General features: G+C 38.1%; 2 protein-coding genes across 6 annotated transcripts in view; both read left to right on the top strand.

Annotated features, from left to right (window-relative positions):
- The window catches only part of zgc:123258 (uncharacterized protein LOC641502 homolog), a 14,469-nt gene extending 9,786 nt beyond the window's left edge, over nt 1-4,683 (top strand). The window contains exons 16-18 of one of the 4 annotated variants that reach the window (XR_008301944.1): nt 1,018-1,051; nt 3,606-3,713; nt 3,744-4,683. Coding sequence is in view for 2 of the 4 variants with exons in the window: in XM_034305400.2 (XP_034161291.2) it covers nt 1,018-1,051; nt 3,606-3,646 (75 nt within the window). In the remaining 2 variants the exon portion in view is untranslated. Of the gene's footprint in view, nt 1-1,017; nt 1,052-3,605 lie in introns of all 4 variants that reach the window. The other 3 variants (XR_008301945.1, XM_034305400.2, XM_053235079.1) reach the window with 3 other exon arrangements.
- A 3,774-nt stretch (nt 4,684-8,457) lies between these two features.
- trpm7 (transient receptor potential cation channel, subfamily M, member 7) overlaps nt 8,458-15,000 on the top strand; it is a 46,311-nt gene continuing 39,768 nt past the window's right edge. For both annotated transcript variants that reach the window (XM_053234690.1, XM_053234689.1), the window contains exon 1: nt 8,458-8,672. In XM_053234690.1, the coding sequence (XP_053090665.1) occupies nt 8,670-8,672 (3 nt within the window). In that variant the 5' untranslated portion in view covers nt 8,458-8,669. The remainder of the gene's footprint in view (nt 8,673-15,000) is intronic.

The following is a 15,000-nucleotide window of genomic DNA, read 5'->3' as shown; positions in this document are numbered from 1 at the left end:
TTTATTTGCACTTAATAACACGCTGCTTCTGGTTTGCTTACTGAGTAAAATAAAAACGATGGGACATTTTGGTATCCGTCGATGAGTGACAGGTGACCGAGCTGAAACTCCGCCCACGCTTGTTGTTATTTACGTCAATTTTTTTTAATGAAGGGTTAGCATTAGCGGGTGACTTTCCACACGACATAACAGAGCAGATAATAATAACAATAATAATAACAATAATAATAATAATAATAATTGTTTGTATAGATTTATTTATTCATATAGTTCAAAATCTGAACTTGCTTTACATAAAGAATCAAAATTAGACATTCGAATAAAACAATAAAAATACATCAACGGATAAAAACTTTAAATTATAAATTGTAAAAAAAAAATTTATACAAAAAATCACAGAGGAAATAAATTTTAAAAAGTAAAACAGTGCAACAATTAATAAATAACAACTTTAATATAAAAAACTGACTATATTTATAACTGTCACAAATAGTGATGTGAATTATGAATAAAACTGTTTAAACACGTTCTTTAATTTGGATTTAAAAACATTTTTTTATAAAAACATGCAGAACCCGTGTTCCTTGTATCCTCTAGAACTTAGTGCTTTATACATCATTAGTAAAACCTTGTAGTCGATGCGGATCGTCAGGTTTTCCGATCACATTAAGCGGAAAACGCTGTATCTCCGCCCACTAAATTCCGATGGATACCAAAATGTCCGAACTCTGAGGAAGAGCAGACGATGACAGATTGCAAACGTCGCATTGCTGCTGCTGAAAAAAAGAAAAAAAAGCGTTAGCTGTGTGTTACCTGCAACAGCTCAGGTGATCAGAGACAGGTGTGTGGAAAAGCCTTGACTCTGATCATGTGACCCTGCTGCAGGAGAGAGGATACTCTCTGCACTCGTGTGTGTGTGTGTGTGTGTGTGTGTGTGTGTGTGTGTGTGTGTGTGTGTGTGTGTGTGTGTGTAGACCAGCTCTGTGAAACTCTGTCTCATTACTTGGTCTCCATCAGGTGTTGGACTCATCCAGGGAACCTTTAATACCAGGTGGGCTTTTACCTTTCAGCCCCACTCGCTGCTCTTCCATGTGCTCTGTGTGTGTGTGTGTGTGTGTGTGTGTGTGTGTGTGTGTGTGTGGACTTTTCAGCTTCTCTCTCACATTATGAGCTGCTCTTCTGCTCACACATCACATCAGCTTCCTAACCCTGCTCCTTTAGCCTCGCTGCTCTGAGTAATGAAACGTCCACAGTGTCCCCCTTCAAACACCATACAGCGCTGCGTTCAAAAGTATTGGCACCCTCACAGTTAACGAAGCCTAACAGCCCTTAGGTTAGGAGCAAATGTTAGACGCTCTCAGACCCTGTGATGCGTCAATGAGCTGCGTCAGGGGTGTGTGTGTGTGTGTGTGTGTGTGTGTGTGTGTGTGTTAGAGATGTAACTTTACATGACTACGTTATTCTGAACGAACAGATAACGTTTTCTAAACAGATACAAAGCTACAGATGCGAATAGAAGGTTCATTAGTCATTTCTTTTTTTTTTTTTTTTTTTTTTTTAGAGAAAGTTTGACAGAAAGGTTCGCAAGGTATCTGGGTGAGATTAGAGATGTGCACCAGGAGTGGGATCTTACAGGTCACAGTTACTTTGATGCAAGCTCGAGCGAGATCAGATACGAAGCTTACGGGACAAACAAAGACCACGTACGTGAAAGTGAGCATTATCGTAAACAGTAACGTGAACAATAAGGTTAACATTTTCGGAAACATTAGCTTGAATAATAAGGTTAACATTATCGTAAATGGTAGCATGAATATTATTGTAAATAGTGAACAATAAGGTTAAAATTATCGTAAACAGTAATGTGAACAATAAAGTTAATGTTATTGTAAACAGTAGCATGACTAATAAGGTTAACATTTTTGGAAACAGTAGCATAAACATTATCGTGAACAGTAACGTGAGCATTATCATGAACAGTAACATGAATAATAAGGTTAAAATTATCGTAAACAGTAACGTGAACAATAAGGTTAACATTATCGTAAACAGTAGCTTGAATAATAAAGTTAACATTATCGTAAATAGTAATGTGAACAATAAGGTTAAAATTATCGTAAACAGTAGCATGAATAATAAGGTTAACATTATCGTAAACAGTAGCGTGAATATTATCGTAAACAGTAACATGAACAGTAAGTGTGTGAGTGTGTGTGTGAGTGTGTGTGTGTGTGTGAGAGAGAGAGAGAGAGAGAGAGTCATTACAGGATCCCTCTTTTCTGTCCCTGCAGCAGATAACTGGGCTCTAGGGGGCGCTGTGGCAACATGATGTGTGTTTCAGAACACACACACACACACACACATTTTCATCTCACCCATCTCATCTCAGACGCTAACGCTAACACCACTGTGTCTGTCTCTCTGTCCGAGTGTAAATAAATAAATGTTAGAGATTCATGTGAGTGTTTCATTCCTGTCTTCAACCCAAAGTGCCCCAATCAACAAGGGTGCAACAGAAGCAGGAATGAAGCACAGCCTTGATCTGTGATCAGAGAACAAGGGCGTGTGTCAAACGTCGGGGAAGTGTTCTTATTAGAATAAAACCTGATCTCATGTTCTGACATTCGGGACGGAGCCTTAAAAACGTTCTAGTAAGAACACTGTAAAGGTTTTTACAACTCGTCACTTACTGTTTATAATTAATTTCTTTCTCTCTCTCTGTCTCTCTCTCTCTTTATCTCTTACTTTCTCCCCCTCTCTCTCTGTCTCACTCTCCCTTTCTCTCTCTCTCTCTCTCTCTCTCTCTCTGTCTCTCTCTCTTTATCTCTTACTTTCTCTCTCTCTCTCTCTCTGTCTCACTCTCCCTTTCTCTCTCTCTCTCTCTCTCTCTGTCTCTCTCTCTTTATCTCTTACTTTCTCCCCCTCTCTCTCTGTCTCACTCTCCCTTTCTCTCTCTCTCTCTCTCTCTCTCTCTCTCTCTGTCTCTCTCTCTTTATCTCTTACTTTCTCTCTCTCTCTCTCTCTGTCTCACTCTCCCTTTCTCTCTCTCTCTCTCTCTCTCTCTGTCTCTCTCTCTTTATCTCTTACTTTCTCCCCCTCTCTCTCTGTCTCACTCTCCCTTTTTCTCTCTCTCTCTCTCTCTCTCTGTCTCATTCTCCCTTTCTCTCTCACTCACTCTCCCTTTCTCTCTCTCTCTCTCTCTCTCTCTCTCTCTCTCTCTCTGTCTCACTCTCACTCTCCCTTTCTCTCTCTCTGTTTGTCACCTTTCACTTTCTCTCTCTCTTTATCTCTTACTTTCTCTCTCTCTCTCTCTCTCTCTCTCGCTCTCTCTCTTTCTGTGTCTCACTCTCTGTTCTCTCTCTGTTTCTCTCTCTCTCCCTCTTACTCTCCCTTTCACTTTCTCCCTCTGTCTTTCTCTCTTTATCTCTCACTTTCTCTCACTCTTTTTCTCTCTCTGTTTCTCTGTCTGTTTCTCTCTCTCCCTTTCTCTCTGTCTCTCTGTTTCTCTCTCTCTCTCTTTCTCACTCTTCCTTTCACTTTCTCTCCGTCTGTCTTTCTCTCTTTATCTTTCACTTTCTCTCTCTCTCTCTCTCTCTCTCTCTCAGATGGAGATGCTGAATATCCCAGCACAGTGAGGAAGTGCTGATCGGCTGGATTTAAACGTGTGTGTGCGCGAGTGTGTGCGCGAGTGTGAGTGTGTGTGTGAGTGTGTGCGCGAGTGTGAGTGTGTGTGTGAGTGTGTGTGTGAGTGTGTGTGTGAGTGTGTGTGTGAGTGTGTGTGTGTGAGTGTGTGTGTGAGTGTGTGTGTGAGTGTGTGTGTGAGTGTGTGTGTGAGTGTGTGTGTGAGTGTGTGTTGAGCACTTTAAGCCCTGTGATCGGCTGTATCAGGACCAATTCAGTCTTACGCTCTCTCTTTAATAAACAACATTAATATCTATTAAAAAAAAGGCCTTATTCAGTGCCTCAGGCTCCGCCCACAACGCACACTGACACGTGATCAAAGTGTTTTACAGACAGCGTAAAGACACGGTGACCATGGAAACGAGTCAGAAACATCCTGAACATCAACCTTTCCTTCAAGATGTGTGGGTAAATTAAACAGAACACGTGGTGAACGTACACACGGCTGTGTTTTAGCGCAGCGTTCTGTACGCGTGACATCATGAGCAGGTCAATAACCTGACTTCCTGCTCTACCTGTCCCACAGGTTAGCGCTCAGCACTGTGAGACGCTAGCACAGATGTGACGTCCACGTCTAACCACAGTCACGTGTTGAAGCGGGGCGTAAAACGGGGCCTGTGTGTGTTTGTTTTTAAATAATGATATCAGTGTTTCTGTATTTAATCAGATCTTCATTAATCGGTTCTTTTCATGCCTTAAATTAAAGACGAACAAACGTTTGATGCCAGTAATAAGTTTGCGGTGATGTTCGATTCACACTGTAATGAGGCTCTTCATGGATAAATATCATAAAAGCACAGAATTGTCAGAAATCTTATACTTTCTGAGCTGTTTTATTTTCTGATTTCTTATTTTCTAACTCGACTGCTCAAGAGTGTGAGCCTGTTAACGAGTGGTTTATGTGATTAAACACCTTAACGAAGCACAAATTCAAATCAGGTAACAGGAGGGATGTAAACTTTTGAACATGTTATAAAAATAAAACTGCTGACTGACACTGAAGTTGCTGTATTAATTACGCTGTGTGTTTTGAACCAGGTGTTAAATAAGGAGTAAAACACTCTGCGTCATGCTGTTACAGGAAAATAATCAACAGCAGGATGCTGTGATGGAGCCGCGTCACTGTTATCACCATGAAGTTGATTATTTTCCTGCAACAGCACGTCCCAAAAGTGTTTCATTCCTCTTTTATTTATAATTACAATTATTACAATTACAGGGTTTTTTTTTTAATTAAAGAATGACATTTAACATTTTTTAAAATGAATTTAAATCTCGTCTCTCAAACCCACTTGCATTTAGTAAAAGAATCAATGTGATGTAACAGTTACTGTTACCATAGTAACATCTTATAAACTGAAAATAACTTATAAACATGGCTCTAAGTGTTTTATTCCTCTTATAACACAGCAATTCACAAATGATTACAATTTTTACTTATTTAAAAATGACAAATCATACTTTTTATCTGTTTATAGTTACATTTTAATGTCACAAGTGAGTTCCAATTAGCTAGCGATTACAAGTTTTTATTTATTAAAGAAAAATATAATTTTTATCAGTTTATAGTTAGTAGTCAGTTCCTGTTGTCACTTACGTTATAGCAGCGTCGTTCCCTCACCAGCATCTGTTTATTCTCTCTCTTGACAAAAATTAAAAACGCAGCTTGTTCCGCATGTTACAGAGAAACCGCAAAGAAGCGTAAACTGCTCTGTATTGAAGATGTCAGAAATCTTAAAGTTCCAGCGCTGACACTGGAGACTCCTTCCGTAAATAACAAGATTAAGTAAACATGTCCTCACAGATCAACATTACACACGTGGAGCGTCCGCTGTACACGTCCCTGTGAACGAGCCGTTACTATAGAAACGATAACGTATCGGAACGAGTGCATTAATATAAACCTGCACTACTGTCAGAGCTGCTGTTACAGGAAACTAATCAACACCTTCTGACCAATCAGAATGTAGAATTGGTATACAAACCAGAGGGATGTAAACCTTTGTACTCAGGTGTAGATAAATAGATTGAAAGTAAACACATTATAAAAACCAGAGGAGTATTTCAGATTGGTGTTTTTTTATTTCATATTTTTTTTAAGTTTATTTTGCTTTACACTGGAGTCGACCAGCAGGGGGCGCTGCAGCACTGTGTTAGAGGAGGCCTTGTGCACTGCTACAAAATCAAAACCAAATGATTATTGTATTAATTAGCAGAATTTTTTCTAATATATAAACAAATATATATATAGATATATAACATTGCTATAAATATTTTAAAAATAGGACAGGGACTGAAATTATATGCAAATACTTAAAAATTCTACATTTTTATTTTTTCTGAAACTACACACACCCACACACACACACACACCATCTCACTTACACAGGAAGTGAAAATGCATCAGTGATGTATCTGCTAGCATTGATAACTGTTGTCATGGCAACAAACCATCCAATCGCATCCAATCGACAGACTTGCGAACCCTATGAAGTGAACCCTGTGCTGTGCTTTTCTGTGCTTGTCAATAACCTTATAAGTCAACAAGTTCTTCAGTTTATCTATCTGTAAATTAAAAAATATATTTTATTTCTTTAAAAAAAATTTTAATTTAGCAGCACAGTGTTCATTCTTTATACTTTATCCTGGATCCCAGGAATACATGCTGTCTATCACACACATTCACTCCTGAGGAGAAGTTTAGCGCAAACAATCCACCTACCAGCATCATCATTATTATTATTATTATTATTATTATTATTATTATTATTATTATTATTAGGAAGGAAGCTAGAGAACCTGGAGGAAACTATAAATCGAGTTCAGGACAGATGATACAGTGGGCAAAAAAAACAGACCAAGCCAAAAATGGCAAAATATTAATCTTTTAATGGTCTTAAGAACAAATCATTGGTGAGGAAATGAGCAGGAATGAAACAGAGAGATAAAGGAAGTTAGTATGCGAGAGCTTTTAACTTTGATTTCTGTAAATGTTTAAGTCTTGTGGCTCTTGATGAGCTGCATCAGGTGCGGCAGAAAACCAAATAATCACTAATCTTTTAAGAAAAAAAAATCCCAGAAGATATTTTTGGAAAAGTTTGTACACCCAGACGTGTGTTAGTTTGAATTTTACATCAAACATTTGAATCATCATCATGATTTTGCGTACAAGAAGACTATAGAAGTGACTTTCCCTGTTTCTAGCTTTTCCCCAAACAGCAAACCAGTGAATGGAGACACAGGAGCTCTCAGGAGCATCTGCTTCATTCCTGCTCATTTCCTCACCAATCATCTGTTCTTAAGACCATTAAAAACTTCACATTTACCATCTTGGACTTGGCCCTTTTTTTAATATTTTATTTTTTAATTTTTTGCCCAGGAATGTATGATTATAATACGTTTTCATACTGTATGAATTCCAGCTTATTAAATATCACAAATAATTTTGTATTCTTAAATATTATAGTTTAACAACACATTGTAGTGTAGCATTTAAGTTTAAATAATTTTAAAATATTGTAGTTAATTACTTTAAATAAATTCAGAATTAATGCTAAATCTTGAATATTGGTATTTGTTTTAATATTTATTAATATGTGCTTATTTAAAAATGATTAAAGTATAATTCTTTATAGTAAACCCTATTTTTCTTTCTTTTTTTAATTTTATATAGTATAATTCCTTATAGTAATTACTTTATAGAATTTTTTTCATTGTATATTACTTCATAGTAATTTTTCATAGTGCTGCTCTTTATAGTCTTTACCTTACAGTAATTTTATAGTATAAATCTTATATAGTAACCTTTATATATTATAGTTCCTTATGGTAATTATTTTAGAATATAGTTATTTATAGTATTTTTATAGTATAATTTGTAGTACAGCATTGTGCCTAAGGCTTTTGCATATTTAAAAAAACATCTATAATAAAGAATATTATTATAAAATTTCTGAAAAAAAAATTCTAAATATTTTAAGAAATAAAAAACTACTTTATAGTACTTTTTAATAGTTTAGTTCTTTATAGTAATTACTTCATAATATTTTATAGTACTTATTGTAATTTTATAGTATAATTCTTTATAGTAAACCTCTTTATTTTTTCTTAATTTTCTGTAATATAGTTCCTTATAGTAATTACTTTATGGCACTTTTATAGCATATTTCTTTATAATGATTTTTATAGTGCAGTTCTTTATGGTAATTACTTTATAGTAATATTTCCTTGTATAGTTTTTATAGTCATTTTTATAGTATAATTCTTTATAGCCGTGTTTATAGTATAGTATTATACTACAGTTAGTTACGATTTGTGCCTAAGGCTTTTGCACAGTACTGTATATTTAAAAACAACATCTATAATAAAGAATATTATTTTAATATTTCTGAAAACGTTCAATAGATATGTGTGTGTTTAAATATATACATGAATTCTACATTCCTAAAGATATGATTATATAAATTTCTAAAACATTAACAGCAATAAAACTGTAAAATATTATATAAAAGATTATATAAACAGTACTCTGACGCTAGTACGCTGAGAAAGTGGGCGGGGACAAGTGCGGGGACGCCACGCCCACGTGACGCAACACAGAGAAGCCACACCTCCTCCTCCCTCACCCTTGCCGCGCGCGCGCACACACACACACACACACACACACACACAGAGACACTCGCGTCCGCCCTGGTTCTGTCATATGATCTAGACCACGTGACCAGTAGAGGGCGGAGGGAGGCGGGAAACGGGGGGAGGGCTGACTCAGCTGCGTCGTCACGCAGGGGGGAAAGCGCGTCAGTCGGGGGGGAGTCGCAGCATTATGAGAGATCCACCTTCCGCTGCTGTTGGAGCTGCTGCTGCTGGAGCGGAGACACCGGAGAAACGCTGCTCCAACCGGGCTTTCCTCAGCGCGCTCACCCGCAGCGCCGCCGATAGATGGCTAAAAGCCGCGCAACACCTCCGCCTCAGTCCGCACGGTGAAGAGAATGGTACGTTCCGGTTCCGGGGGGGGGCTGCTGCTGCTGCGGTGGGGGCTTTTTTTTTTTTTTTTTTTTTTTTCCAAAATTCTGTCTCGTGCTTCACTTCACGCGGAGTGACATTAGCTTAGCATAGCGTATCGCCTGTGTGTCTGTTAGCAGGATGATACACACACACACACACACTATACACACACACACTAAATCTCAACAACAACAACAACTTCGGTTCATTATTTATTTATTTATTTTTTAAAAAACCCGGTTTCGGTCCTCAAACCGAGAGACACTCATAATCACCACACACACACACACACACACAGTTTATCTGTGAGTCTAGATAAAGAGTGTTAGAACAGCGTCTCGCGCCCTGAAAAAAAAAAAACAATAAAAATTCCATCTCGCGCGCGCTTGGCTTGACTGAAATGCCTGCTCTCGCGCGCGCGCTCTTGCCTATGTCACTCACAGATGTCAGTTAGCCTGAAGCTAAAGCTAAAAGCTAGCAGTGTTAGCAGGATCTCTCCTTCTCTCTTTCTTTCTCTCTCTCTCTTTCTCTCTCTCTCTCTCTCTCTCTCTCTCTTTCTCTCTCTCAGAGAACATGTCCTGTCAGGACTCAGGACTGTTGGTTCTCAGCTCTAAGCTCATGATGAGATAAATAGTCTGTGTTTATCCTCACAGCTGTTTTCAGTAAACACAGCTTTCCTGTCAGAAATGTTGTGCTAAACTAAGCTAAGCTAATCTACAGCTAAACCTAAACCTGCCACATTTTAAAGACATGATGTCTGTCTCAGGTTTGAGTTAGTCACTACAACCAGCTTGACTTGGATTTGAGCCTTATTTTAGTAAATAATTCCTCTTTAGTTGAGGATTAGCAGTAAGGGTTGGGCGATATGACTGAAATATATCATATATCGTACATACTATACATCATATATCACGATACACGATATACAGGAATGTTTACCAACTGACAGCATTAAAATACAGCATTAAAATAACTTTTCTGACTTATTTATCTACAAAAAATTATTTTTTAATAAAATATGTTAATAAATGATAATAAATAACTGCTAGGACAATAATTTAAACCTGAAAAGAATTGAAAAAAATTAAATTAAAAACATTTTACACTTTTAAAGCTGCTTCCAAACAACATTTTGTTGTGATTATATAAAGAAAAAAAAAATTATTAGTGTTATTATATTTAAGATTAAGTGATTAAGATTACTATTTTTAAATCAGCTGTGTAAAGTTTGTAATTATTAAAAAAAAACTTTTTATTAAGTTAAAAAAAAATTTCAAGATATCTGAGAAAAGTGTATTGTGATGTAATTTATCACGATATTGATATATTATTATATTCATCAGCCAGTCTGTAGTTATAAAAAAAATACTTTCGTATTTATACTTACAATAATGTAAAAAAAATCTTTTTATGGAAATTTTAAAAAATTATTAAAAAAAGAAAAGTGTATTTTGAATATTTATCACAAGATGGATATTTTGTCTTTATATTCATCAGTCAGTTTGTAATTATTAACTAAAAAAACTATTGCACTAGTTACCAGCTTGTGTGTGTGTGTGTGTGTGTGTGTGTGTGTGTGTGTTCAGTAATACACTATAATCAGCGTTATAATGATAACGTGAGCGAGAGTTTTGCCTCAGAAGTGGTGTTTAAACTTGGACTGTTTTTTTTTGTTTGTTTGTTTGTTTTACGTTTCCACTAAACTTTCAGGACTCGGATTCCTCCGTACTTTTAAATTACAGAATTGCAGGCTATAAATGCGCTTTATGTATCTAAAGATCACAGGCACTGCGATGTTTCTCACTTTTCTGGCTCTGTGAATCTCTCTTACGGAGTGCTCGAGGCGTTATAATCACATACAGGTTGAGATTTTTTTTTAAATCATTACTGACACGTTGTTGTCGTTGTTGTTGTCGTTGTCGTCGTTGTTGTCGAGGCGTGAGGTTGCAGTTAATCGGGTTGTAATCGTACTTCATCTTCAGCGTGTTTGGAATGAAGCTCTGGGGAAACCTTCAGAGCTCATTACACCAGTCTTCTTCACGCTACACTGAGTGAAACATTAAAGCCCCGCTGCATCTTGCTGATCTCCTGAAGCAGTATAGCTCAGTTTTAATCCCAAGGATCATCACCTCTCATCTGATGGAACATGTTTTTCTGTTTTTCTAAAATCATCAGGAACGTGCTGGAGCTTTTTAAACACAAGTCCTTATATCTCTGCGTAAATATTTTATAGATTTATACTTTGTGCGTTAGTCTGAGTAGATCGTGTGTTTTAAAATAAATATAAAAAATTGATACTTTATCCTACAGCTGGGTGACATAACGATATAATATCGATATAATAATATAATATCGATATTGTGATAAAGTGTGTTACATGCTTTTCTGATATATCGGGGATATCGTGATTAAAATTATTCTTTTTTTAAAATAAATAACAAACTGACTGGAAGGAGCTGATGTTAAAATATTGTACTTTGTATCTTTCAAATTGGATTTTTTTTTCTTTTTAGTATTTTTTTAATTTATAGAAATAATTTTAAACATAAAAATACTTTTAGTATAAATTAGTTTTTTAAGCTGTATTTCTGTCAGTTTGTGAGCAAAACTCTATCTCATGTATCGCTTAATTAAAAAAAAAGATAAGAAAATCAATAATAAAATAATAAAAAGCAATAATATAATAAGTAATAAAACAATTAGGAGAATATATTTTTTATTATCTTTATTATCTTTGTTTAATCATTTATTGTGATGTCAGTGAGTGTAGCTAAAGTTTGCTAAAGTTTTAAAGTTTGTTTAAAACTGTTTTTAGACCACTTTTGTTTCCATTTTAGATTTAAGAGTTTTAAGAGCACTGTAATTCTTTAAAAAATAATTTATGAATAATCAATTTAGGAGTGATTATCATTATTTAAGTCTTTCAGAAAAATGAAAGTATTTAGTCACATCTTTTAGAAATGCAAAAAAAATCATACGTTAATTGATTAAATCTAAAATCAGTTTTAAATTATTTAAAATTTTCAAATAATGAAAGAAAAGTAAATTATTGTAAAGCAAAAATAACAGCATGCCTGTTTCTTTTTTGTTTCTTTTCTCTCTTTTTTTGTAAATATCATGTAATCCTTTATGATTGAATTCAGTTTTAATTCTTTTAAGCATCTTTAAAAAAAAAAAAAAAAAACATTTGTTATTTTTCTACTTTGAAAACTTTTTTTTTTTACAGTCAGACTTGTTAAAATAAGTGAATAAATGCATGACGCTTGAATGGCTTACTAAATTTTAACCTTTTTTTTTTAAGAAAGAATTGTAAACAAAAAAAAAGATCAGACTGTGTGTCTGTGGTATGATATTATACTTTAAACACTAATTAACATCATGTTTTTCTTCTGTCGCTTCTGTGGCTGAATTCGTCTGTGGCACTCTGTGTAGTGAGCAAATATAGTGAATATGAAGCCATTTTGAATTTTATTCTCAGAAACCACACAAAATATTCGTCACTCGTTCTGGCAAAATTGATCCGGATTAACGTATATGGTGCAGTAAAAGGTGCCATGGAGTGTAAAAATGTTAGATAGCGCTCTTTCTCTTTCTCATTATAAAAAAACACACACACACTTAGAGTGATATCATCAATGCGATGACATCACAGCTGACTGAAAACCTGCAATATGGCATTAACGTGGGAGTTGCCGTAAACATAAACATAAATATAATCCTGTCTGATTACGGGCTTTACACACTGCTGATTAAGTGTGTGTGTGTGTGTGTGTGTGTGTGTGTGTGTGTGTGTGTGTGGGGATAGACGTTTTTCTCCACAGTGTCACATGCTTCAGCTTATCGTCACACTGCAGGACGTGCTCAAGGCGAACGCTGCCTTGTGAATGTTCCCTGCCTAGGGATCCTACTCTTAATTTTGTCATTCAAATGTAGTTAAGCCACACCCACTTTTCCATAAAGCTGTTTGATGACCAATCATGTTATCTTGCCTCTGATTCCTTAAAAAAAAAAAAAAAAAAAGTCATTTTTTTGATGTTGTGATGTCGTCACTCTGATTACTTTCTTGTTACGAAAGTTTTGTTACGTTGTTCAAAACTTTGTCTTCGTGTCAGTAACAACAGCCAATCAGATTGCAGCTTTAGTGATTCTGAAGTTTGTGGAAAGTTACAGTGTACAGAAAAGCGAGTTCTAGAGTAGGGGCTAGGGACTGGAACACCATGACGGTGTGTATGTGTGTGTGTATAAAACCATGTTGAAACCTTTAGACTGTAGATGAGTGATGTATTACAGCGTGTGAAGGTGGGAGTCTGCTTCACTCGTTACATGTTAAAGATGTTTTAACGCTTTATAGCAAATTAATGGTGATGTTTTAACAAGTGTTGGTTTCGCAAAAACAACCGGACTTTGACCAACACAGTGGAACATTAGTGTAATTATCTTTAATCTCATGCATTGAGTTTATATCAGATCAGTGTGTGCTTGTGGAGATGATGTAGTCCACTGCGGAGGGACTGAGGCTGTTCACACGTATGCTGCATATTTGTTATATTCTTCGCAAGAGCTAAGGGCCAACGAAGGGCAGTTCTGAAGAAGGGCTGGGGGGGGTGAATTCTGTAGTAGGGGCCAGGAGGCGAGCTCTGAAGGAGGGCCTGTAGGATGAGATCTGACGTTGGGGCCTAGGGGATGAGTTCTGAAGTTGGGAATAGGGGATGAGATCTGAAGTAAGGGACTAGGGAATGAGATCTGAAGTAGGAACTAGGGGCAAATTATGTAGTAGGGGCCTAGGAGATGAGATCTGAAGTAAGGGAATAGGGGATGAGATCTGAAGTAGTGGCCTAGGGGGTGAGATCTGAAGTAGTGGCCTAGGGGGTGAGATCTGAAGTAGTGGCCTAGGGGGTGAGATCTGAAGTAGTGGCCTAGGGGGTGACATCTGAAGTAGTGGCCTAGGGGGTGAGATCTGAAGTAGTGGCCTAGGGGGTGAGATCTGAAGTAGGAACTAGGGGCAAATTCTGTAGTAGTGGCCTAGGGGATGAGATCTGAAGTAGGGGAATAGGGGTGAGATCTGAAGTAGTGGCCTAGGGGGTGAGATCTGAAGTAGTGGCCTAGGGGGTGAGATCTGAAGTAGTGGCCTAGGGGATGACATCTGAAGTAGGAACTAGGGGCAAATTCTGAAGTAGGGGCCTAGGGGATGAGATCTGAAGTAAGGGAATAGGGGAAGAGATCTGAAGTAGGGACCAGAGGGTAAGATCTGAAGTAGGGATTGGGGGCGAGATCTAAAGGAGGTCTAGGGTTTTCTAGTTTTCATTTCAATCAAGCAGGAGTCACACCTGATTCCAACTGTTTAATCAGTTGATCTTGGCTTTCAATAGACTTGGGTGTGGCTTCTGCCTGGCTGGAATGAAAACCTGCATCCACACCGGCCTTTTCCGGATAAGATTAAACACCCCTGGGTTAGGGGATTAGGACTAATGGATGGGTTAGGGCCCAAGGGCCAAAGGATGGGCAAGGGGTCGAGCTCTGACGGGTGGGCAAGGGGTCGAGCTCTGACGTATGGGCGAGGGGTCGAGCTCTGACGGATGGGCGAGGGCTCGAGCTCTGACGGATGGGCGAGGGCTCGAGCTCTGACGGATGGGCGAGGGCTCGAGCTCTGGCGGGTGGGCGAGGGCTCGAGCTCTGGCGGATGGGCAGGGGCTCGAGCTCTGGCGGGTGGGCGAGGGCTCGAGCTCTGGCGGATGGGCAGGGGCTCGAGCTCTGGCGGATGGGCAGGGGCTCGAGCTCTGGCGGATGGGCAGGGGCTCGAGCTCTGGCGGATGGGCAGGGGCTCGAGCTCTGGCGGATGGGCGAGGGCTCGAGCTCTGGCGGGTGGGCGAGGGCTCGAGCTCTGACGTATGGGCAGGGGGTCGAGCTCTGGCGGATCGGCGAGGGGTCGAGTTTTGACGGATGGGCGAGGGGTCGAGTTCCAAATGACAGATGAGGGAGCTAGTTCTGAAAGAAGGGCTACTGACCGAGTTATGAAAGAGGGGCTAGGGGGTGAGTTCTGAAGTAGAGGTTAGGGACCTGGTCCTGAATGAAGGGCTTAAGGGCCAAGGGTGGACTGGGGGCAGATAGTTGGTTATCAAATTCTGCGTAAAACTACACTGATGAATGATAACGACTCTCTTCTACCTACTTGAACACTTTCATATCAGGACTCACAGCCACGCCCGCGTTTCGCTCTTAGAGTGTTTTTAGGTGGAACTGATGCCTTCCAATATCAAAATTACAAAGTCAAACACGTGATATTACTATTTAAATGGTTAAGGAAGAAAAATACTG

This window comes from Pangasianodon hypophthalmus, chromosome 6 (genome assembly GCF_027358585.1).
Source record: "Pangasianodon hypophthalmus isolate fPanHyp1 chromosome 6, fPanHyp1.pri, whole genome shotgun sequence".
Classification (NCBI taxonomy): domain Eukaryota; kingdom Metazoa; phylum Chordata; class Actinopteri; order Siluriformes; family Pangasiidae; genus Pangasianodon; species Pangasianodon hypophthalmus.
This window is presented reverse-complemented; position numbering and strand designations above follow the sequence as displayed.